Here is a 23,323-nt window from a genome sequence, read left to right on the forward strand (position 1 = left end):
TGAGTTTTGCTAAGGCACTTATCATCTGACATACTATACATTTTGATATATTAATTTGCTCACTGTCTCCACCAGAAGACTGGGATTCCCATGAGGGCAGGGATTTTACTCATTGCTGCATTACTTGTGCCTAGAACCATGCTTGATGTATAACAGAGCTTAATATTTGATGATGAAGGATAGGATAGCAGATTCTGGAATCCATGTTTTTTTTTAAATCAAATACCCAAATGATTCTGAAGGTGGTTGTCTTGGAACCACACTTTGAAAAACACTGAACTGGAGTAAAACATTTTTGCTAATGAATAAATGTGAATATTATATATTATACTTGAGTACACAGTTTGACTTAGGCTTGCAAAGAAGGGTTAGTGGCCAGGGCTGAGGCGGTCAGTGAAACCCTCTGAATTATATGCAAAAATGCAATACATAAATGCAGGGGAGAGAATCCATAGTTTTCATTAACATTTCAAAGCAGTTAATGAATCAAAAGGAAGGAATTATCTCCAACTGGGTAGTAACATCAAAGAAAATACTTAGATATTCTTAGTTCCTCAATTCTCCCAAATATAGTATATAAAAAACAAGGGCTCTATTGAACTCCCAGAACAATGGACAAAATACAATGAGAAATGCTTGAAAAATACATATGCAACAAATTTATTACCACAATGACTCCAATACTGAATTATTTGTTGTCACAAATTACATGTATTTCCTATGGAGATTTAATCAACATTTAAAAAATATATAAAATACATGCATATATATATATACAGTTCTCTTCTCTCTCTATATATATATAGTTCTGTGAAATAACTTTTTATGCAGTTTTATCAAGCTTAGGAAAGTTTTGCCATAAGTACAAGATACTCTCACATACCTTTCACAAGTGTTTGCATTTTTATCTACCATTAATATATTTTGCATATTTATGCATATATTATTGCATATTTATGCATATATTAATATGCAAACGGTATCACACTTTTTTTTTCTGTACCATTTAGGATTAAGTTGGAAGTCACTGTGCCTCTTATCCTTTCTTTATATGAGTATTCTATGTTATTGCAGTCCAAACAACTTCTGTCAATTGTTCCAATTATGTCCCCCATAGTTACTACCTCCTTGGGTTTATATAATTTAAGAAGTTTGCATTATTTATTTTTCATGTCTTTTTAGTCTTTAATTTGAACAGCCTTTGTTAATGCTTCTTGACCTTCATGTTTAAAAAAAAGGGGGGGGACGCCTGGGTGGCTCAGTGGGTTAAGCCTCCGCCTTCAGCTCAGGTCATGATCTCAGGGTCCTGGGATCGAGCCCCGCATCGGGCTCTCTGTTTGGCGGGAGGCCTGCTTCCCCCTCCCCCTTTGCCTGCTTCTCTGCCTACTTGTGATCTCTTTCTCTCTGTCAAATAAATAAAATCTTTTAAAAAAAAATCAACCTAATTGTAAAACATCTATTTTTTAGAATTTGTCTGATATTTCCTCGTGAATAGGTTCAGATTATCCATTTTTATCAGGATTAGCACTGAAGTGATATTTGTCTTTCTCACTTCATCTTACTAGAAAGCATATGGTATGGTTTGTCCCAATACTGGTTGTGTTATGTTTGATGATTTGGTTAAAAGTGGTGTCAGACACCATGTTTCTCTATCAGAGACTTATTACTTCCTCCTTTAAAATAAGCAATTTGAGGGAATAGAGACTAAAGTAAATATCCTGTTCTTCATCAAACTTCCCACCTATTAGTTTTAAACCTCATCAATGATTTCTACCTTTATCATTATTCTGTATTTATTAGAATTCTATTATAAAGGGCCTTCTGTTTTTCCATTATTCATTCATTCATTCACTCACCAATTCGTTCATGTATTTCTCTGTATGTTTCAGTATAGACCCATCCATTCTTGTTTTACTCGACTAGTTTTCACCTATTAGTATCATTCTATTTTGATGCTCAAATTGTCCCTGACGTGGACAGTGGAAACCCTTTCCAGCTAATTCTGGATCCTTTTGATATGTCCCCAAGATCATAGGAAGATTTTACTTTCTGGACAAGACAAAAGTCCAATTCATCTAATACCTGTCCTGACCCAGTCCTAAATTCAGCCTTTTCTGTAAGAGTCCTGGCTCTTTTCACAGATGAATGGTATTTAGAACCCAAAATAAGACACTGGGGTACTCTCACTGCTATCTGGTGTACCACTGCTTCCAGGACCCTCTGATACAGACATAAGAACTAAATTTTATGTGCATGTAAACACACATCTATGAATGTATGCTCTATGTATATACACAAATATACATACTGTACATATATACAGTTATAGTATACATATATACTACCTATACTACTACATAATCACTATACTACCACATGTATCTACTTTGCTCTGTCAAATATATTTAAAAGCATGAATAATATGGACATCTCCAATTCCAATCCAAAGCCATTAACACAATCTAGTCTTCTCCCATTCTAGTCTAACTTCTTTCCCCAGAAGTAAGAAACCTAGCTCTCTCAATATATTTACTCATTTGCTCAATCATAGAATACAGAGTAAGCAGTTTTAAAACTGCCAGCCCAATAGCAATAACAATCAAATACCAACAATAGTTCAATATTTAGCTATTTGCAGTAATATTGACATACCTTGAGATACATATATCTTGTATATAATTTAGGTAGTTCTGACAAATAGATATACCTGTATAAAATATCTCCTATCAAAACATAACACTTCTGTTTTCCCAGAAGGTTCTTTTGTATTCCTTTTCAGATCAATTTGCCCTCACCCCCAAACAGATACAAATCCTAACTTTTTCACTAGAATAGATTTGTATATTGGATTACTTTGTAAGAAGGGATCAGTTTGTATTATTTGAGTCTTCTTTTGCTCAGCATAATCCCTTTAAGAGTCACCCATGTTGTAGGGTGTATCAGTACTACCTTTTTAGATCTCAGTACAGCACAATTCATTTATCAAGTCCTCTGTTGGTAGACATCTGAGCTGTTTCCAGCCCTGGGCTATTAAGAATAAAGTTCCTATGAGCTCTCTTGAACAAGTCTTTTTCTGGACACAGGTTTCATTTCTCTTGGATAAACACCAAAGAGGAATTGCTGGGTGAAAGAATAGGGTGTATATTTAACATCAAATTAAAAAAAAAAAAGAAAAAAGAAAAGAAAACATCTTCTCCCAAAGTGGTTATAACATTTATCATTTTCACCAAGCAATGTATGAAAGCTCTTTGTTTTTCCACTTTCTAGCCAGTATTTGGCCAGTCTTTATTAACTTTACTGTTTTTAAACTACTTATTCTAACGATGACTGAGGGAGTGCTAATATCTCAAACTATGATTATCAATTTTTCTGTATTTTTATTTCTATCAATTTTTATTTTCTGTAACTTAAGACTTATTTTGTGTACATGTATAACTGTAATATCTTACTGATGAACCAAGCCCTTTATTGCTATTCAATGTCCCATTTTACTTCTACTAACACATCTTCCTAAAGTTTACTTTGCCTAATATTAATGTGTTCACTTGGAATTTTGTTTACTTAGTATTTGCATTAAGTATTTTCTATCCTTTCATTTTCAAAATATCTGTGTTTCTGTACTCAAAAGGTATCTCTTGTAAATAGTATAAAGTTATAGCAGTATAAAGTTATGGCTTTTTTTTTTTTTTTTAAAGATCTTATTTATTTATTTGACAGACAGAGATCACAAGTAGGCAGAGAGGCAGGTAGAGAGAGAGGAGGAAGCAGGCTCCCTGCTGAGCAGAGAGCCCGATGTGAGGCTTGATCCCAGGACCCTAGGATCATGACCTGAGCCGAAGGCAGAGGCTTTAACCCACTGAGCCACCCAGGTGCCCCGCTTGTTTTTTTTAATCTAGATTGAAAGCCTCTTTTTTAGAGTTTTGGTCCATTTAGATATATAGTATATACTGATATAACTATATTCAGGCTTAAAATTTGCTAATTGTTTTATATTAGTCCCATCTGTTTTTGTTACCCTCTTTTCCCTTTTTCTGCCTTCTTTTGGGTTTACCAAATATGTACAGGTATAATAATTTTTACTTAATAGGCAGATATCTCTTAAAGAAATGAAGGAAAAGAGAAAATATGTAGCTTTTTAAAAAATATATCTATCTACAAACTATGTTCAGTGAACTTCACACCTTCCTCTAAGTCCAAGTTGCCATCTGTTATCATTTCCTTCAGCCTAAAAAACTTTGTTTCTGCGGTTCTTTAGTTCTTTAGAGCAGATCTGCTAGCAATGAATTAATTTGCTGAAAATGTCTTTTATTTTACTTTCGTATTTCGAGGACAGCTTTGTTCGAAGTAGAATTCTGAATTCATAAGGTTTTTTTTTTCCTTCTTTCAGTATTATACATGTCAATTTCATTATCTTTTGCCACCACTTTTTAAAAAAATGAGAAGTCAACCATCCTTCAAAATAGTGTTACCTTGTGTGTAATGAGAATGTATTGGTTGCCAAGACTGCTCTTTCAAGATTTTCTCTTCCATCACCCAACTTCACTGCTTTGCCTATATAATGTTCTCAGGTATGGTTTTTATCTTACTTGGGATTCACTGAACTTGTTGGATCCAATTTGGAAAATCTAAGTTCATTATTTCCTCATGTATCTTTTCTTCTACATTGTCTTTCTACTCTCTTTCTTGGGACTCCAACTGCACATGTTGGACCTCCACATATAGTAGTATAGTATATAATGCCTATTTTTGAATAGATTCATGTTAAATAAATATATAAAACTGAGCAGTTTAGGATAGCTTCCATTAAATTTTTCATGTATTTGTTGATGCCCTTTGTAAATATAGCCCAATAAAACATTACCTATCTAGTAATAAAAGCAAGAACTTGTGTTTTTTAAGCATTTGCTATTTACTAAAGGCTTTACATACATTTCTCATTTGAACTCTAGGAGTACTTGACAAAACAGGTCATTACAATTTTCTTCACCTTACAGACAGGGGAACAGGCTTACATAATTCAAGTAATTGACCAAAGTCACACAGCTAATGAAGTTGCGTATGGACTTCGGAGGCCAATGTCTACAGTATTCTTAGTCACATTATCCTAACACTGCATGCAAACACATACCTTCATTCACAATTAAGTGGCAATTATTACACAGAAATGAATTCAAAGTATATGGAATTCCTACTCTAGTAAGAGAGATACTACCCTTATATTTTTCTGTTATTCTAAGAATGAGACCCTCAGTGTACATACAGTAAGAGCATGAAAACCTAAGGTATGGTGTATGTCCTGAACACATCCTTTTGTAAGCACATCATTTCTCCTGGTCTATCATGGTTTTCTAGGTTACCAATGAGATGTGGCTTAGTTCAGAATCTTTCAGTACAAATGGATATTTTAAACAGATTACCTCTTTCCCAGCCTGTGATTCATATATATAATCACTGCAGAGATGTTACAAAGCTCTGTTTCTGAGCAGGGAGAGTCAGATTGGTATATAAACAGGATTCCCTGGGGGCTTCTAGAGAGGGCTCTAGTTCAGTGCCAATCAAAATGTGGTCCCACTTCCAGTGTCCAAAGTGTTTATGAGTTTGTGACAAGACTGTACAGAAACTAAAAGCCTTGAGGAAACCTGTTAACAAATTGGCTTGGATTTTACAGGTCTCCTTTTAAGTTTCACTTTTCTAGTAATTCAATAATTACTTGTATTTTACAAAACTATTAGTTGCAATAGAATGGAAATTACAAAGGAAAAAAAAAAGGCTGGATGTTCATCACACAAAGTGAGAATACTGTTCTGGGCCATGGCATGTGCGGACAAGGTACTTTTATTTTCCTGACTCTTGGTTTTCTTACTATAATTCAGAGCTGTAAAAGATGAAGTAAGGTATATCTAAATTGTTTAGGCATAGTGCCAGGCAAATGGCAGGAGTGAAATATCTTCCCCGTACTCTGTCATTACTGTACCACATAGGTCCTCATAATTAGTTATTTTGCTTCTCTTCCCACGTTAGAACACAAGTTCTGTGAGGGCAGGAAAGCATACCATATTCATTTGATTCCCCCAAATTAGCAGAAACTCAGCAGATGAAAACAGTATTATCTTTCAGCTGCAATTTTTACGTTCTTCCTAAATTAGCAGTATTAAACCTAGACAAAAGACTACAAAGGAAAAAGGCAAAATGCTCTCTGCTCCTGAACATGCTAAAAGTGAAACAAATCTAAAATACAATAAAAGTCTATCAACAGTATTGGTCATGAATAGACAGCACAAGATGCCATAGGAAGAAAACAAAATATTTATGTTTTGAACATCCCTTGTTCTAAAATACAAAATTATAAATTTTACTATATATTCTGGTGATTCTATCCCTAAAACTGGGACACTGGTTTCTATATAGCTATAGAAATGCTAGAAGTTTATACAATAACATATTTAAATACTGAGATGGAAGTATAAAAGGCACAGTTAAAAGAGTTAAATAGGTATAACTGAAACAGAGATAGGAGAATTTAAAAACAGAATAGTGGCAGATAAAGTATTTTTAAAAAAGAGTTGTAGACTAAAGAAAATACAGATTTCATTTTTGTGCAACTATGAATAATGATGTGAAAAATATCAGGAAATAACCAAGAAAAATGCTGTGAGTAAAAGAGATCTATTAACATTTTAGAAGACTTAGGAAAGAAGTTCTGTGTAAACAAGTCTGAACATTATCTCCATCTACAGATAGAAAAATGAAAAGCTGAACTGTAGCAACATCTGCAATATCAACTATCAGCCATTGGTTTTTACTCTGAGATTTCACTTGGCAATAATTTACATTTAATGCCAAAGAAGATGTAAGAGTAGAATGAGACAAAGTCCCCTCTTGAAAGGACTGCAGTATAATTTATTCCAAAAAATAATCCACAAAACTTAATGCAGCACGTTACACTATAATATTCATAGAGTTAAGACTCTAAAGGTGGAACAGTTGAGAGAATAGGGAAATTCATGTAAGGGCAAGAGTAATGTAGCTGACTTAAAGAGAAGGTAAGGCTTACACAAGCAGGCTAAACACAACAGTTATCAATGGCAGAAACAGGGCAGTAAGGGAGACCAGGCTGAAGAACATAAAAGAGGACTGGGAAGAAGTACCATAGATAGGAGCCTGGACTTGCAATGCCAGGAAGTGAACAGTGCCTGTTAGGTCCTTGAGGAAAATATGTTGTAGAGAAAAAGAACCCCAAATAGGAAAATAAATTAGGTAAACTGTAGTTATGTAGCTTGTGAACCAGTGGACTTTTTAAAAAAGACTGGAACATTAGCTGAAAAGAATTTAATTAGAAGACTCAAAATCTTCACATACACATCCTACAGATGGCCCCAGGTGTTCAGCTTGCCCACTCCCCATGTTGCAATGTTAGCTTTCTTCTCCCTTCCTCCTACTAGAAATTTGTTTTGTGCTATCATATTTTCAGTGGGTCTAACTTTTTCCTTGCATTTATATAACCTCCTAGAGTTTTCACTCCTCCTTTTGTAGCTTCTAACCTAAAACTGTTTTTGGATCTCTCCTTTTCTTTTTTTTTTTTTTTTTTTTAAGATTTTTATTTATTTATTTATTTGACAGAGAGAGAGAGATCACAAGTAGGCAGAGAGGCAGGCAGAGAGAGAGAGGAGGAAGCAGGCTCCCCGCGGAGCAGAGAGCCCGACGCGGGGCTCGATCCCAGGACCCCGAGATCACGACCCGAGCCGAAGGCAGCGGCTCAATCCACTGAGCCACCCAGGCGCCCTTTTCTTTTTCATCTTTGCTTTTTGTTCCTTTTTTATCACCTCTCACACATGTGGAACATACACTCCTAGAGACTGGTGGAGCTGCAGAAGACCTCAGAGATCTGCTCATTCAGACTTCCCATTTTACAGAAGAAAAAACAAGTCCAAAGAAGTAAAATGACTTCTTGGTTTAGAGTTCAGTGGGGCTTGCCTCTAACGACTACTATCTCTTTTAAAATAAATTCTCAGAGCTGATAGCAAAAAAATGTAGTATTTTAAAAATTTTAGAAAACATTAATGTAAAAACCATTGGGGAGGGTATGTGCTATGGTGAGCACTGTGAAATGTGTAAGCCTGATGATTCACAGACCTGTACCCCTGGGGCAAATAATACATTATAAGTTAGTTAAAAAAAAAAAAAAGAGTACAGTGTTATATTAAAAACCACCACTTGTTTATAAAGATGATAAAATTATGAGAATTTTAAAATGCACAAATAAAAATTATGAGACAGTTATAATGCCTTTCCGCTCCCCATTTTCTGTTGTTAGAGATTTTAGTGTTTCTCAAAAGAGCATTCTTTTAGAAGCAAGGAAAACAACTACTTTGAGGAAAGTTTTAGTTTTGTTAAAAAGCTCTGGCATATTCTCTAGTTAAATGCAGCGCTGTACTTACCTTATCAATGAACAAATAAGTTAAAGAGTCTTGAACTATATCTATAGGAGGATATATTAAAAAAAAAAAAAAAATCTGCCTACCTGAAATCCTTAACCTCATTCTTTTACCACCTTTCTGTTTCCTGTCTGTGTGTCTGCTAGTGTTTTCCAAGTACAGGATGTAACTACAGTGGAAGTGGAAAGGAGGGAATGAGTTAAAACTGCTAAATGCTTTGAGTAGCCAGTTTATACCCATAGTTTTTACAACAGCTCATCTTCTTAATAGTTATTTTGAAATAAATGTTACAAGAGTTTGTGCCTTGTTTTAGGCACATCAGGCTTAAATCACAGGTAAATATGTATAAGCCCCAGATTTTCTTAAGACAACAATGAGGAGGGGTGCCTGGGTGGCTCAGTGGTTTAAGCCACTGCCTTCGGCTCAGGTCATGATCTCAGGGTCCTGGGATCGAGTCCCGCATCGGGCTCTCTGCTCAGCAGGGAGCCTGCTTCCCTCTCACTCTCTCTGCCTGCCTCTCTGCCTACTTGTGATCTCTGTCAAATAAATAAATAAAATCTTAAAAAAAAAAAAAAGACAACAATGAGGACTTAGGGGAAAGGCTTGATACCAATCACCATACTGCTCATCTGTACTGATGACAAGCTGCTGAAGTCATAGCTAGAGTGGATTTCTCCCTATTCCACTAAACCAGTGGAGCTTGGTTTACAATTATTTGACATTTCACACCATCATTCTGAAAAATCTAAATCTCAGTAATGACAACAAAGATGGCATTTCCAGACATGGAAAACAACAGAACAAAAAAACAACATTAAAAGTAAGAGAAAAGAATCTGTAACTACGCTGATAAACTGGTTGGCCTAGGGATTATGTCAGTGACAGATGAAGAGTCTCACCCATATTCTACTTTCCTTGTTGGCTGACTATGTATTTAGTCAACCTCAGTTAATGGGCAAATATCAGTTCACAAGTCATGTAAGGATAAGATCACTGTATGATACTGAATATGAGAAACATCAGCACTGTGTGTCAAGCAGTTTGTAAATTTTGATATGCACAACTTTCCCTGAATTTCCAAATTTGCATGTTGTAACATGTGTAAGTTAGTGAAAAGCACCTACATGTAATTACACACTAGTTGTGCATATACATATTTGTTGATTTAAATATGCATGACTGGGGCACCTGTGTAGCTCAGTGGGTTAAAGCCTCTGCCTTCGGCTCAGGTCATGATCCCAGGGTCCTGGGATTGAGGTCCACATCAGGCTATCTGCTCAGAAGGGAGCCTGCTTCCTCTTTACTCTCTGCCTGCCTCTCCGCCTACCTGTGATCTCTGTCAAAAATAAATAAAAGCTTTAAATAAATAAACATATATATATATATATGCATGACTTACATGACGACTTACATGATGAAGGCCCAGGGAATAACATCAGCCCAATAAAATAACAAGAACTTCCCTTTCAGTCTGGTCTTAGAATGCCTAACTTCTTTTCTCTTAGCCATTTCAGATCCTTCCAGCTAGCTGGGTCCTTTAACCACCAACACAGATGCCATTTCCTACTTTAGTTTAGTACCAGTGCAAGGCAGAAGAGCTCAGGTAGCAGGCTGCGTGTAAGACAGGAAAAGAAAAGAGTGTCAACATGCTGGGAAATGGCCCTTTACTCTGTTGCTACATATATTCGTTAGCATGCTCAGTCTCTACAATCACCCCTACTCCTTTTGAAGCTCTCTTGTTTGCCCTATTCAGAGTCCCTGCCTTAGCTGCTATGTTCAAATAACTAAGGAAGTTGTTCTTTGTTAAGGACACCTAAATATAAACCTATATTTTTTTCTGAAATGCAGACGGAGCCCACGCTAATTATGTGTGCAGGTTATGTATGTATCTTTTAAGTTTTTTTTTTTTTTTAAACAAAATCTGCATTACTCACTTAAGATTTCTAGATAGTTTGTTTTTCCTGTATCTATTACTTCACCTGTTATCTGGGGTCCTCATGGTTGGCACCTGTAAGTTCAAACAACTGTCGTCTTCCTTCTGGGATAGGGGAGCAGTTCCCCTAAGTAACAGCAGATGGGCGAGGCAGGGAGAACCCTCTGGGAAGTACGGGGCAAATGGCCCTGCTAGTCTGGCGCTCTGCCGTATCATGATCTTTGCTGATCTCCTGAGTGTCTCCACTTCTTCTTTTTTTTTTTTTAAAGATTTTATTTATTTATTTGACAGAGAGAGATCACAAGCAGGCAGAGAGGCAGGCATAGAGAGAGAGAGGGAAGCAGGCTCCCCGCTGAGCAGAGAGCCCGATGCGGGACTTGATCCCAGGACCCTGAGATCATGACCTGAGTTGAAGGCAGCGGCTTAACCCACTGAGCCACCCAGGCGCCCCTGTCTCCACTTCTTTATTCCTGTATTTGTTGTCTTCCTCTTGCATTTTCAATGTTAAGTATTTACCAGAATGTTTACTTGGCCATCTTCTCTATCAAAACTATCCTCTTATGTGAGGGTGTGTCTAATCTAACTTGAACTGTCATCTCTGTTTTGCAGATTCCTTGTCTTTTTATTTCCAGGAGTTTTGTGCTGACTTATGTTTGTGCTGACAAAAATTTATAATAGGTCTGAACACATTATTTTTCCTCAAGTAAAAAACCTACCTTGTAAAAAGTTCCACAATAATCATTAACTAGTTCTTTTGTCAAATGACTTGTAGTTCTTCCTCAGCCTAGTTCATTCCACAGATTCCTACCATACAAAGCACCTCAGAGTACAATCCTTCATTCAAAAAAATCCACTAACTGAAGATGCTAGGCCTTTTATTGTCTGATCTGTCTAATGACTTATTTTTTAATCTGAACCCATTATTCTCCTTTACCCTACCAGGTACTTTCTAAAGCCATACTGAACTCTCTAAAACTTTAAAGAGGACTAGTCCATCATCATGTTTAAACCACTGCTGTACCCTCAAGTAGGTAGTACAGCGCTGCACACAGAGGAAAAAGAACTCCAGATCAGCCATAACACAAGATGGGAGTAGAGAGGTTGCTAAACAGAGCGGATCCACAGAGCCTTCAGAATACAAAAAAGGAATAACCGCTGGGAAGCATTTTAGGTTTCATGCTCCAGGTCTCATTTTTCTCTTGTATAACTCTGTCTCAAGGCAACTCAAAAACATGACTTTTCGATGGGTTTCAGGTTAGTGGAATAATTGGGAAATGCTGTGTGGGCAAGACCAGGGATGCCTGATGTTTTGAAATAAAAGGGACAGTCCCGCATAATAAAAAAATGCTATTCACTGGACATAACCTTGAAATGTTCTGCACATCTCTTTTGCAGTAATGCAAAAATCTAGCTTATAATCATCAATCCCAGAGCTTAACTTTGTTTTAAATGTAGAGTTTTTGCAGTTTTGCTATATTATCTTATGAAAATGTAAACATCTTACAGATCATACTTTATTTTGTTTGAAATTTTACTATGAACTGCTCATCATTTAGGAAAAAATCATGTCACAGAAAGCAATACTTTTCATAAATTTCAAATCATTAATATAACATATCTTTATCAGTTTCATTTGTAGCTCTTTTTTTCTTTTTCTATTTCTAGATTCATATCTCCTCTCTCAAGAAACACATTTTCTATGCTAATGGAAAAGCATGCTACAGTGAAAACAACACTGAACTAACAGCAGTGAGTTGTTTGTCACTTAGCCTCAATTTGCTCATATATAGAATGAGCATATGCTCTACTTATCTTAGAGGTTAAGAAAAAGAAAATGCTAAAATGGATATGAAACATCTCAGAGGATAACAAATCTGTGTACTTTACAATGAAACAAATCATAATATTCCTGAATAAAAATGAAATAGGAAAAAAAAAAAACCAAACCTAAAAGCATCTGACTCCAGTATATGGACCAAACAACAGTGTAGAAATTTAATAGCAAACATGATTAGTAATATTTAAGCACTTAATGAAAATCACATGCTAAACCCATGCTGCCCAACACAGCTGTGCATTTCCTCAACTGTAAAATTCACACTAGATTTAAGGAACTTACTACCAAAAGTAAATCATTAAGAATTATTTCATCTTCTTACTTTACAAATGTGGCCCGTAGAAAATTTTAAATTACATTTTTTTGCTTACATTACACTTCTGACAGGCCTGCTGCTCTAAGAAAGCAATGCAGCTACAACACTCATCGACAGCAACAATACTGAGCTCAGGCTACCGAAGCAACAAAGAGTGTACACTCACTTCATCCGTGAGTTCACCAAACACAGTTATGACATCTATTAAAAGGCTTGCAGTATAGAAGGACTTGATCATGTTCCTAAAAGAGAAGAAAAAGCTGGCTTAGTTAAATGAAAAACATTAAGCTGCAGAATTACTCATGTAACCATAGGGGGAAAAAAAAAGTGTTTACAACAGTACTCTGAAATAAATGTTTTAAATAAAATTAGATTTCAAGAACACAATGAAGCTCTTTCTGTAATCTGTTATTAGGAGAAAGTAATAACATTCATATTACAAATAAATATACTACAGCAAAGTTTTATAGTATACTTTTTATTTATTAAAAAATGCAATTATAGGGGTACCTCGGTGACTCAGTTGATATGTCTGACTCCCGATTTTGGCTCAGGTCATGATCTTAGGGCTGTGAGATTGAGCCCTGCTCTGGGCATGGAGTTTGCTTAAGATTCTCTCTCCCCCTCTCCCTTTGCCTGCCCCCTCCAACCGCTGCCCCCCCAACACATGCACACACTCTGGGGCCGGGTAGCGATTACAGTATTATCTGAATCTGTATCAAGCTATGTACATTTCTTTTCATTTAAGTATCATTACAATATAATGACAAATTATTTGAATTAGCAGATTTTGTGACAATTTTAAAAAGTCAGTATCACTGCACCAGGCCGTTGCTGGCTAAAATCAAATCTTAGATTTAACCAAATGTTAAAGAATGGCTAATTGGGGTATAATTACTGAAAAAAATAAATCTATCCTGGCTATTTTTCTATCAACCATTTTCTCTAAAAAGACAGGCTTGTTTTTGTAATGCCAATCATTCTGATATTCTATAAGTAATTAAAAAAAATCTAAATCATTAATCAAGAAGTTTAAAAGCATCCAATGCATAACGGGTAATTCCAGTTATACAGTAACTAAACTTACAATTTTAATTTTTCTCTTGCTTTACTTACTTGTGAAATCGTCCAGCACGATCTTCATTATCTGCATACAAAAACATTTTCAAAGCATAATTCTCCAAATGAGCAGAACCAACGATTTCTTGAGTAATAGCTTCATTATCACCCAACTGTTTCTTAAGCTAAAATTAAATCAGATACAAAGCTTAAGATTTTGGATTCACAGAAATGTATGCTTAAATATAAATAATCCTAAGCACCATTTTAGATTTTTAAAATTATTTTATATTCATTTCAGTAAAAGATATATCAATGAAATCTTGCAAAAACTGCTGTATCAGCCCAAGGTTTTTTAGAATAAAACCCAATGTTAACAAAATTTTGAAGACACACTCATGATAACCTGAAAGGATAATTTAGCTCTAAAAATCAAAGTAACTAAGAATAAAAAGATAATACACCCAACTATCTATGTAAAGCATCAGATAAGTATTTCAAAATAACAGCCAATAAACTATCAGGTGTCCTAAAAATGGAATTAGGAAATTCTCTAATCATGATTTAAAATTTTAATTTGTTGCCATTTCAATTTCTATCAAATATTAAAAAATATGATTATGGAAATCATTATATCCTGAATTAGTATCGCCTAGAGCATACTGTGTAAAACAGATCTAATTCTATAGTATGAGATCACAAACTCAGAAAAGGATTTCAAAAGTTTTTAAAATTTAGACAAATATATACCTCGTTAACACAATTCACAACTGTAAATTTTCAGTCAGTACATCCTTTTCCTACACATATAATAATTTAAAATATTTTAAACACAACAAACTAAGTTCCTACTTACTCCGACTGTTGTACTAGAATGAAATGGCTTTTTGGGATATTAGATCTGAGTACCACACTAACTGTTTAAAAATGGCTTTTCTCAGAAACATTATAAAGTAAAAAATTAAATTTAAAAAAGGCTTCAGGATTCTTTATAAAAATCAGCAAAATAAATATTCTCATTGTTACAACAGAATAACATAAGTTCTAGAAGAGATTTAATGTTGGAATTTAAGGATGTTTTAGCTACAGCTATATTTACCCTGAACAAAAACAGGAAAAAAGCCCACATGTAACACTAGTTTACTATATCCATGTTATGAAATGTTTTAATTGTAGATTTAATTCTAGAAAAAAATTGGGAATATGTCACTTTACCTCATCTTCAACATGAAATATCTGGCAGGAAAAACATACACTCAGTTTTCCAACTGTATTCTAAACATTATAGCACAGGCAGATGGGAGAGACTCACCATGGAATAGATTTATACTACCTGTTATTTAATTAAGATAATAATAAACTCTTGCTGAGTCCCTTTACAAATTGATTTTATATTTTGCTTATTATAAAGAACTATTCTGAGTTCTGTCTTATCCATAAGATAGTTTAGTTATTACTGTTATACTGTGAAATTAATAAAGAGATATATTCTATACAAAGTCTTGTTAGCAATATGGTTTTATAAATGTACTGCTATGCGTGAGACACATTCTTCCTCTCACTCCCTAACCTCATCTTCAAAAAAAGAATACTCGAATTTTTCCTGTATCTACAGAAACCACTTTAGAAGTAGAAGGACAGACAGGCTTCAAGGGCAGCTGGATTCCCATCAGTGGCGCCTCTAGATCCAATCGGTGGTTAACAGTAGCAATGACAGGGACTCTGGGTCAGAAAGCCAGAAACCCATACCTAACCAAGTTAGAACCCTACTGCCCAGGGCTATTTCATGTAACTAGGTTTTGATCTGAGTAACTTTCAACATTTATAAAAGCTCTGGGATGACTATTATAAATGCTCTGATTTTTAATATATCTAAAATTCTCTCTACAAAAAATAATGCAACTAGTCAAATATTTAGGTTTCTAATTCTCTTGAGATCACATAACTAATTTAAGTAAATAAAAGGCTGCAGGTATTAATATAACAGCGTCTGAAGAAATAAATTACCAGGAACAGACCCTGACACTGTTAAAAGAAAAGCCAGGACAGGTGGGCAAGGGAGACACAGGGTGGAGTCCTGATTAAGTTGAATTATTACAGCCATTCCTGTCTTCTTGCACTGATACCCAATCCAACTCATTCAGTCTTCCCTGGATTGGTACTTCTATACGACCTGTGAAATTATGACATGGTTCAAGAAGATGACTCATCCATTAGTCACCTACCACATTTCTGCTAACAGGGAAGAATGCCTGGACCATGAAACTATCTTCTCCTGGTACCAAGAGTGAGACAAAGAGACTATAGGCAATTGATACTACTTCCTTCGTTGTCCTTCACTAAATAAGTAGACCATTTCATTATTGTAGGAGCAATTTAAGAATTCCCAAATCAATCATCCATGTAAATGTATGATGTAGATTAGAAAGGGTTTGTCACTTATGAAAGAATGACTTAAAGGTCATCTACAATAACAAGACATAGTGGTATATGCAAAGACACTGAAATCTACTTTAATATGCGTACAACTCCCTTAGCAGTAAGATATAAATGAAAAAACTGAGTCAAGGCGCCTAGGTGGCTCAGTTGGTTGAGTGTCTGCCTTCGGCTCAGGTCATAATCCTGGGTCCTGGGCTCGAGCCCCGTGTCAGGCTCCCTGCTTTGCTTGGGGTGAGTCTGCTTCTCCCTCTCCCTCTGCCTGCTGCTCCCCTGCTTGTGCTCTCTCTCTCTGTCAAATAAATGAATAAAATCTTTGAAAAAAAAAAAAAAGCGTGTCTAGTTTTTCCTCAGCTGTAATGACATTACTCGATGGCTGCCAAGAGGAAAAACTAAAATGGCAAAATACACATAAACGAATATAATAAAATGCCACTTAAAACAATCAGAAAATAAATGATCAGTGTTTAACTTACAGCTTCTAATTGATCCATCAGCTTTGATAAAAATTTACGACAGTCAGGAGTTTTACTATCAATCTTCATTCCAGTTTGCATTGCATATAAACGACCTACAAAGAAAAGGAAAATGAGATGACCTGAACAATTTCCATTAGTGAATGTTTAAAATATACATTCTTAATAATAAATAATTTAAAATCTAGGTGAATTTAGAAATAAAACTTTAAAAATAAACTTTGGAAAAATAAACTTTATGGATCTTATTTACAAAAATAAAGAACACACAAATATTATCCAACGAATGTAACAGATTCATGATAATAGCAATTTTTTTTTAATCAAGTAAAGTCATCTCTTTTGGTACTATGTTAGAAAGAAAAAAAGGACAGAAAGAAAGAAAGGAGGTAAGGAGGGAAGGAGAAGGAGAAGAGAAAAAAAGACCAGGTCCTAAGCTGTTAAAAATTAAACCTATAATTTAATTGGGAAGTTAAGGCAACCAGAAAAATCACATGTACAAGAGCACTCACCAAGTGCCCAAAAGTGATACTAATAAAATATATAATATGAGCTAGAACACTAGGAAATATATCTTGAGCTGAGGCTAACAGGGAGAACTATTTAAGTTACTTGTATATATATAAAAAAAAATACACACCGTTTTTAAAAAGTTAATAAAAACATTAGAGATAAGGCTAAAACTAAAAAAAAAAACAAAAAACCAAAACCAAAAACTAAAACAAAACAAATAAAAAAAACCCCAACACTGTGACACCATGATCTTAATAGTTTTTCCAGTGACAGGAGCTATGAAAGGTCTGGTGGTAATTGTTACTATTGGTGTGTACATACACCACCTATAATTTACTCTTATATTCTCCAAATATGTCCTGGAAATCAGTGACAGCACTATGGATAAATCAGTCTAATGAAAGCACATTTAGGTGGTTTCCAAATGTTCATTACTACAAATCTTGTTAACCATACCTTCTTGTGCTTGCATTCAAGAGTTCCCTGAGGCAAATACCAAGAAATGGAATACCCAGGTCATATACCTGTATCTTTTTCACCTTTGAGAGCTACTCTTAAACTGTCCTCCAAAACAGATTACCAAAATGCAGTTATAGTTCCAACATATGCAAGCCCCATTTCCTCAAACCCACAAAAGCAAACAAACAAAAAAGCCTGGTATTATTGAACTTATCAGTCTCAAGATTTACCATGATATTTCATTTTCACTACTAAAAAAGTACTGCATATTTACTGGATAGATCTATACCCACCTTCATGAGTTAGGAGTAGCTATCAAAATAAAAGAAAAAAAAATGTGCCAAATTTCTCTTGGGTTGTTTGCTTTTCAACAAACTTTCTTGTGTCAGTTCTTTACACAGTATAAAGGAGGGATATGTTTCTCCCCTCAGATGGCATCTTATGAACACCATCCCCCCTTCCCTGCTTTATTTTTCTTTCAGCATGTAATCATCTTATACTTATTAATCCACCGTCTCTACTTCAACTCAAATTTAAACTCTGTGATGATGGCAATTTCAGTCTATTTGGTTTGCTACATACCCTTGGCATGTAGGATAGTGCTTGGCCTTCGATAAACATTTTCTGAATAGATAAATACACGGAAGAAAGAATAGCTCATTCTGCCCCGCTGATTTAAATGCCACTTTTATCATTCATTATCATATATTAAGCTTCCATGGGATAAAAAGGCCCAGTTCTGTATATTGTCTATCCTGCTTCATTAGTCTACTGGCTTATCACTACTTTATTTACTAGAGCTTTAAAACATAGCTTGGGTATCTGTTAGGTACTCTCAAGATTTCCAATTCAATTAAGGCTACTCGATATCTTCTTTAAATATGTATTAAGATACACATGAGGGGCGCCTGGGTGGCTCAGTGGTTTAAGCTGCTGCCTTCAGCTCGGGTCATGATCTCGGGGTCCTGGGATCGAGTCCCGCGTCGGGCTCTCTGCTTGGCGGGGAGCCTGCTTCCTCCTCTCTCTCCCTCTCTCTGCCTGCCTCTCTCCCTACTTGTGATCTCTATCTGTCAAATAAATAAATAAAATCTTAAAAAAAAAAAAAAAAGATACACATGATATACAGTTATTTATTGTGTTTTTAATTTTAAAAGCTTTATCTGAAGAAAATACTTTTTAATACTTAGGCTTTTAGGACTATCTCCTATTACAGAATTTGGTGTTTAATTTGTTAATGCATTTATTTTAGCATTATCAAATTCAGGGTTTGATCCACCTAGTTATTAACAAGAAAAAAATGGAGTTCCTAAAGTACTGTAAAAATTTATATTGCCACACAGTACAAAGAATAAGGTGCTTCTGTTTTCTCTGCACACCAGCCAGCACTGGGCATCACTGTGACCCAAAACCAAATTCTAATCTAAAAAACAAACAAAAAAATGTTCATTTTAAATGTCTCTTGCTTTGATAACAAATGTGACCAAATCTTCTTTTTTCTTCTTCTACTTTAAACCAGTCACATATATATTTCTTTAAGCAACATGGCTGGGTCCTTTACCCATTTGTCTCTAAGGTTTTAATCATCCTCCCCACAGCCCCACCCCATAGCTCCTAAAGCATGGCTGAACGCTCTCTCCTTTTAAACCAGTCACATCTCTTTTCAGCTGTTTAAGATCTGTGCCTGTCTTAGCTCCTTTTCTTCTTATAACTGAATGAACTCCCTAACACTTCTTTGTGAGCTGTTCAGGTTTCTTCTCCCAGTGTTTTCTTGGATTTCTTCTTCTACAGTGAATCACATGAGCTCTTTTGAAAGCAAACATACTGGTTGCAAATATCATGCCATCTTTCAATTTCTGAATGCCGTTTTAAAACACAGAGACGTGGAGTCAAGATGGCAGAGAAGTAGCAGGCTGAGACTACATCAGGAAGCAGGAGATCAGCTCGATAGCTTATCTAAACATTGCAAACACCTACAAATCCAACGGGAGATGGAAGAGAAGAGGAACAGCAATTCTAGAAACAGAAAATCAACCACTTTCTGAAAGGTAGGACTGGCGGAGAAGTGAATCCAAAACGACGGGAAAATAGACCACGGGGGGAAGGGCCAGCTCCCGGCAAGCGGCAGAGCAACGGAGCACAAAATCAGGACTTTTAAAAGTCTGTTCCACTGAGGGACATTGCTCCAGAGGCTAAACCGGGGTGAAGCCCACGCAGGGTCAGCGTGGCCCCAGGTCGCTCGCAGGGTCACAGAAGGATCGGGGGTGTCGGAGTGTCGCAGAGCTTGCAGGTGTTAGAACGGAGAAGCCGGCTACAGAGACAGAGCTGAGGACTGAACTCTCAGCTCGGGGTTACCTTGAACTGGTCGCGGGCTGGGTGAGCTCGGAGCACGGCTGGAGGCTGGAGATACGGGAGTGACTGGGTGCTGTCCTCTGGGGGCGCACTGAGGTGTGGGGCCCCAGGCTCTCGGCTCCTCCAGACTGGAGACTGGGAGGCCGCCATTTTCATTCCCGTCCTCCGGAACTCTACAGAAAACGTTCAGGGAACAGAAGCTCCCAAAAGCGAACCCGAGCAGATTACTTAGTCCGGCCCCCGGTAAGGGCAGTGCAATTCCGCCTCGGGCAAAGACACTTGAGAGTCACTACAACAGGGCCCTACCCCAGAAGATCAACAAAATATCCAGCCAGGACGAAGTTCATCTATCAAGGAAAGCAGGTTCAATACCTAGGACAGCAGTGTAATTCCAGAGGAGGAGAAAGCAAAGCACGGAACTCATGGCTTTCTCCCCATGATTCTTTAGTCTTGCGGTTAATTCAATTTTTTTTTCATTTTTTTTCTTTCTTTTTTCTTCTTCTGCTAAATTTCTTAAAACTTTTACCCTTTTCTTTTTTAACGTTTTTTGACTAGTTTATCTAAAATATGTATTTTTTTTCTTTTTTATATTTTTTCTTTATTTGTTTTAGCTTTTTAATTTTTTTCTTTTTTTTTTCTGAACCTCTTTTTATCCCCTTTCTCCCCCCCTCCCCACAATTTGGGGTCTCTTCTGATTTGGTTACAGCACATTTTTCTGGGGTCCTTGCCACCCTTTTAGTATGTTATTTGATCCTTCATATCCTCATATCTGGACAAAATGACAAGGCAGAAAAAATCACCACAAACAAAAGAACAAGAGGCAGTACCGAAGGCTAGGGACCTAATCAAAACAGACATTGGTAATATGTCAGAACAAGAGTTCAGAATGACGATTCTGAAGGGTCTAGCCGGGCTCGAAAAAGGCATGGAAGATATTAGAGAAACCCTCTCTGGAGATATAAAGCCCTTTCTGGAGAAATTAAAGAACTAAAATCTAACCAAGTTGAAATCAAAAAAGCTATTAATGAGGTGCAATAAAAAATGGAGGCCTCACTGCTAGGATAAATGAGGCAGAAGAAAGAATTAGTGATATAGAAGACCAAATGACAGAATAAAGAAGCCGAGCAAAAGAGGGACAAACAGCTACTGGACCACGAGGGGAGAATTCGAGAGATAAGTGACACCATAAGATGAAACAACATTAGAATAATTGGGATTCCAGAAGAAGAAGAAAGAGGGGAGCAGAAGGTATATTGGAAAGAATTATTGGAGAGAAATTCCCTAAAATGGCAAAGGCAACAAGCATCAAAATCCAGGAGGTGCAGAGAACCCCCCTCAAAGTCAACAAGAATAGGTCCACACCCCGTCACCTAATAGGAAAATTTACAAGTCTTAGTGACAAAGAGAAAATCCTGAAAGCAGCCCAGGAAAAGAAGTCTGTAACATACAATGGTAAAAACATTAGACTGGCAGCAGACTTATCCACAGAGACCTGGCAGGCCAGAAAGAGCTGGCATGATATATTCAGAGCACTAAACGAGAAAAACATGCAGCCAAGAATACTCTATCCAGCTATTTTCAATGAGGCTATCATTGAAAATAGAAGGAGAGATAAAAAGCTTCCAGGACAAACAAAAACTGAAAGAATTTGCAAAAACCAAACCAGCTCTACAGGAAATACTGAAAGGGGTCCTCTAAGCAAAAAGAGAGCCCAAAAGTAGTAGATCAGAAAGGTACAGAGACAATATACAGTAACAGTCACCTTACAGGTTAATAATGGCACTAAATTCATATCTCTCAATAGTTACCCTGAATGTTAATGGGCTAAATGCCCCAATCAAAAGACACAGGGTATCAGAATGGATAAAAAAAAAAACAAAACCCATCAATATGTTGCCTACAAGAAACTCATTTTAGAAGCAAAGACACCTCCAGATTTAAAGTGAGGGGGTGGAAAACAATTTACCATGCTAATGGGCATCAGAAGAAAGTTGGGGTGGCAATCCTTATATCAGATCAATTAGATTTTAAGCCAAAGACTATAATAAGAGATGAGGAAGGACACTATATCATACTCAGAGGGTCTGTCCAACAAGAAGATCTAACAATTTTAAATATCTATGCCCCTAATGTGGGAGCAGCCAACCATATAAACCAATCAATAACAAAATCAAAGAAACACATCAATAATAATACAATAATAGTAGGGGACTTTAACACTCCCCTAACTGGAATGGACAGATCATCCAAGCAAAAGATCAACAAGGAAATAAAGGCCTTAAATGACACACTGGACCAGATGGACATCACAGATATATTCAGAACATTTCATGCCAAAGCAACAGAATACACATTCTTCTCTAGTGCACATGGAACATTCTCCAGATTAGATCACATTCTGGGTCACAAATCAGGTCTCAACCGGTATCAAAAGATTAGGATCATTCCCTGCATATTTTCAGACCACAATGCTCTGAAGCTAGAACTCAATCACAAGAGGAAAGCTGGAAAGAGCCCAAATACATGGAGACTAAACAGCATCCTTCTAAAGAATGAATGGATCAACCAGGAAATTAAAGAAGAATTGAAAATATTCATGGAAACAAATGATAATGAAAACACAACGGTTCAAAATCTGTGGGACACAGCAAAGGCAGTCCTGAGTGGAAATTATATAGTGGTACAAGACTTTCTCAAGAAAGAGGAAAGGTCTCAAATACACAACCTAACCCTACACCTATAGGAGCTGGAGAAAGAACAAGAAAGAAACCCTAAACCCAGCAGGAGAAGAGAAATCATAAAGATCAGAGCAGAAATCAATGACATAGAAACCAAAAAAAAACAATAGAACAAATCAATGAAACTAGGAGCTGGTGCTTTGAAAGAATCAATAAGATTGATAAACCCCTGGCCAGACTCATCAAAAAGAAAAAAGAGAAAGGACCCAAATAAATAAAATCATGAATAAAAGAGGAGAGATCACAACTAACACCAAAGAAATACAGACAATTATAAGAACATACTATGAGCAACTCTACGCCAACAAATTTGACAATCTGGAAGAAATGGATGCATTCCTAGAGACATATAAACTACCACAACTGAACCAGGAAGAAATAGAAAACCTGAACAGGCCCATAACCAGTAAGGAGATTGAAATAGGCATCAAAAATCTCCAAACAAACAAAAGTCCAGGGCCAGACGGCTTCCCAGGGGAATTCTACCAAACATTTAAAGAAGAACTAATTCTTATTCTCCTGAAACTGTTCCAAAAAATAGAAACGGAAGGAAAACTTCCAAACTCATTTTATGAGGCCAGCATCACCTTGATCCCAAAACCAGACAAGGATTCCACCAAAAAAGAGAACTACAGATCAATATCCTTGATGAACACAGACGCAAAAATTCTCACCAAAATACGAGCCAATAGGATTCAACAGCACATTAAAAGGATTGTTCACCACGATCAAGTGGGATTTATTTCAGGGCTGCAAGGTTGGTTCAACATCC

At 36.3% G+C, this 23,323-nt stretch overlaps 1 protein-coding gene across 2 annotated transcripts in view; it reads right to left on the reverse strand.

Annotated features, from left to right (window-relative positions):
- The window catches only part of VTA1 (vesicle trafficking 1), a 73,566-nt gene that overhangs the window by 31,008 nt on the left and 19,235 nt on the right, over positions 1–23,323 (reverse strand). The window contains exons 1-4 of one of the 2 annotated variants that reach the window (XM_046006931.1): positions 19,817–19,869; positions 16,493–16,587; positions 13,638–13,765; positions 12,688–12,763 (exon numbers count right to left, since the gene is read on the reverse strand). In XM_046006931.1, coding sequence (XP_045862887.1) covers positions 12,688–12,763; positions 13,638–13,765; positions 16,493–16,573 — 285 coding nt within the window. In that variant the 5' untranslated portion in view covers positions 16,574–16,587; positions 19,817–19,869. Of the gene's footprint in view, positions 1–12,687; positions 12,764–13,637; positions 13,766–16,492; positions 16,588–19,816; positions 19,870–23,323 lie in introns of those variants that run through there. The other variant, XM_046006930.1, reaches the window with a different exon arrangement.

The sequence above is a fragment of the Meles meles genome, chromosome 5 (assembly GCF_922984935.1).
Source record: "Meles meles chromosome 5, mMelMel3.1 paternal haplotype, whole genome shotgun sequence".
In the NCBI taxonomy this organism is placed as follows: domain Eukaryota; kingdom Metazoa; phylum Chordata; class Mammalia; order Carnivora; family Mustelidae; genus Meles; species Meles meles.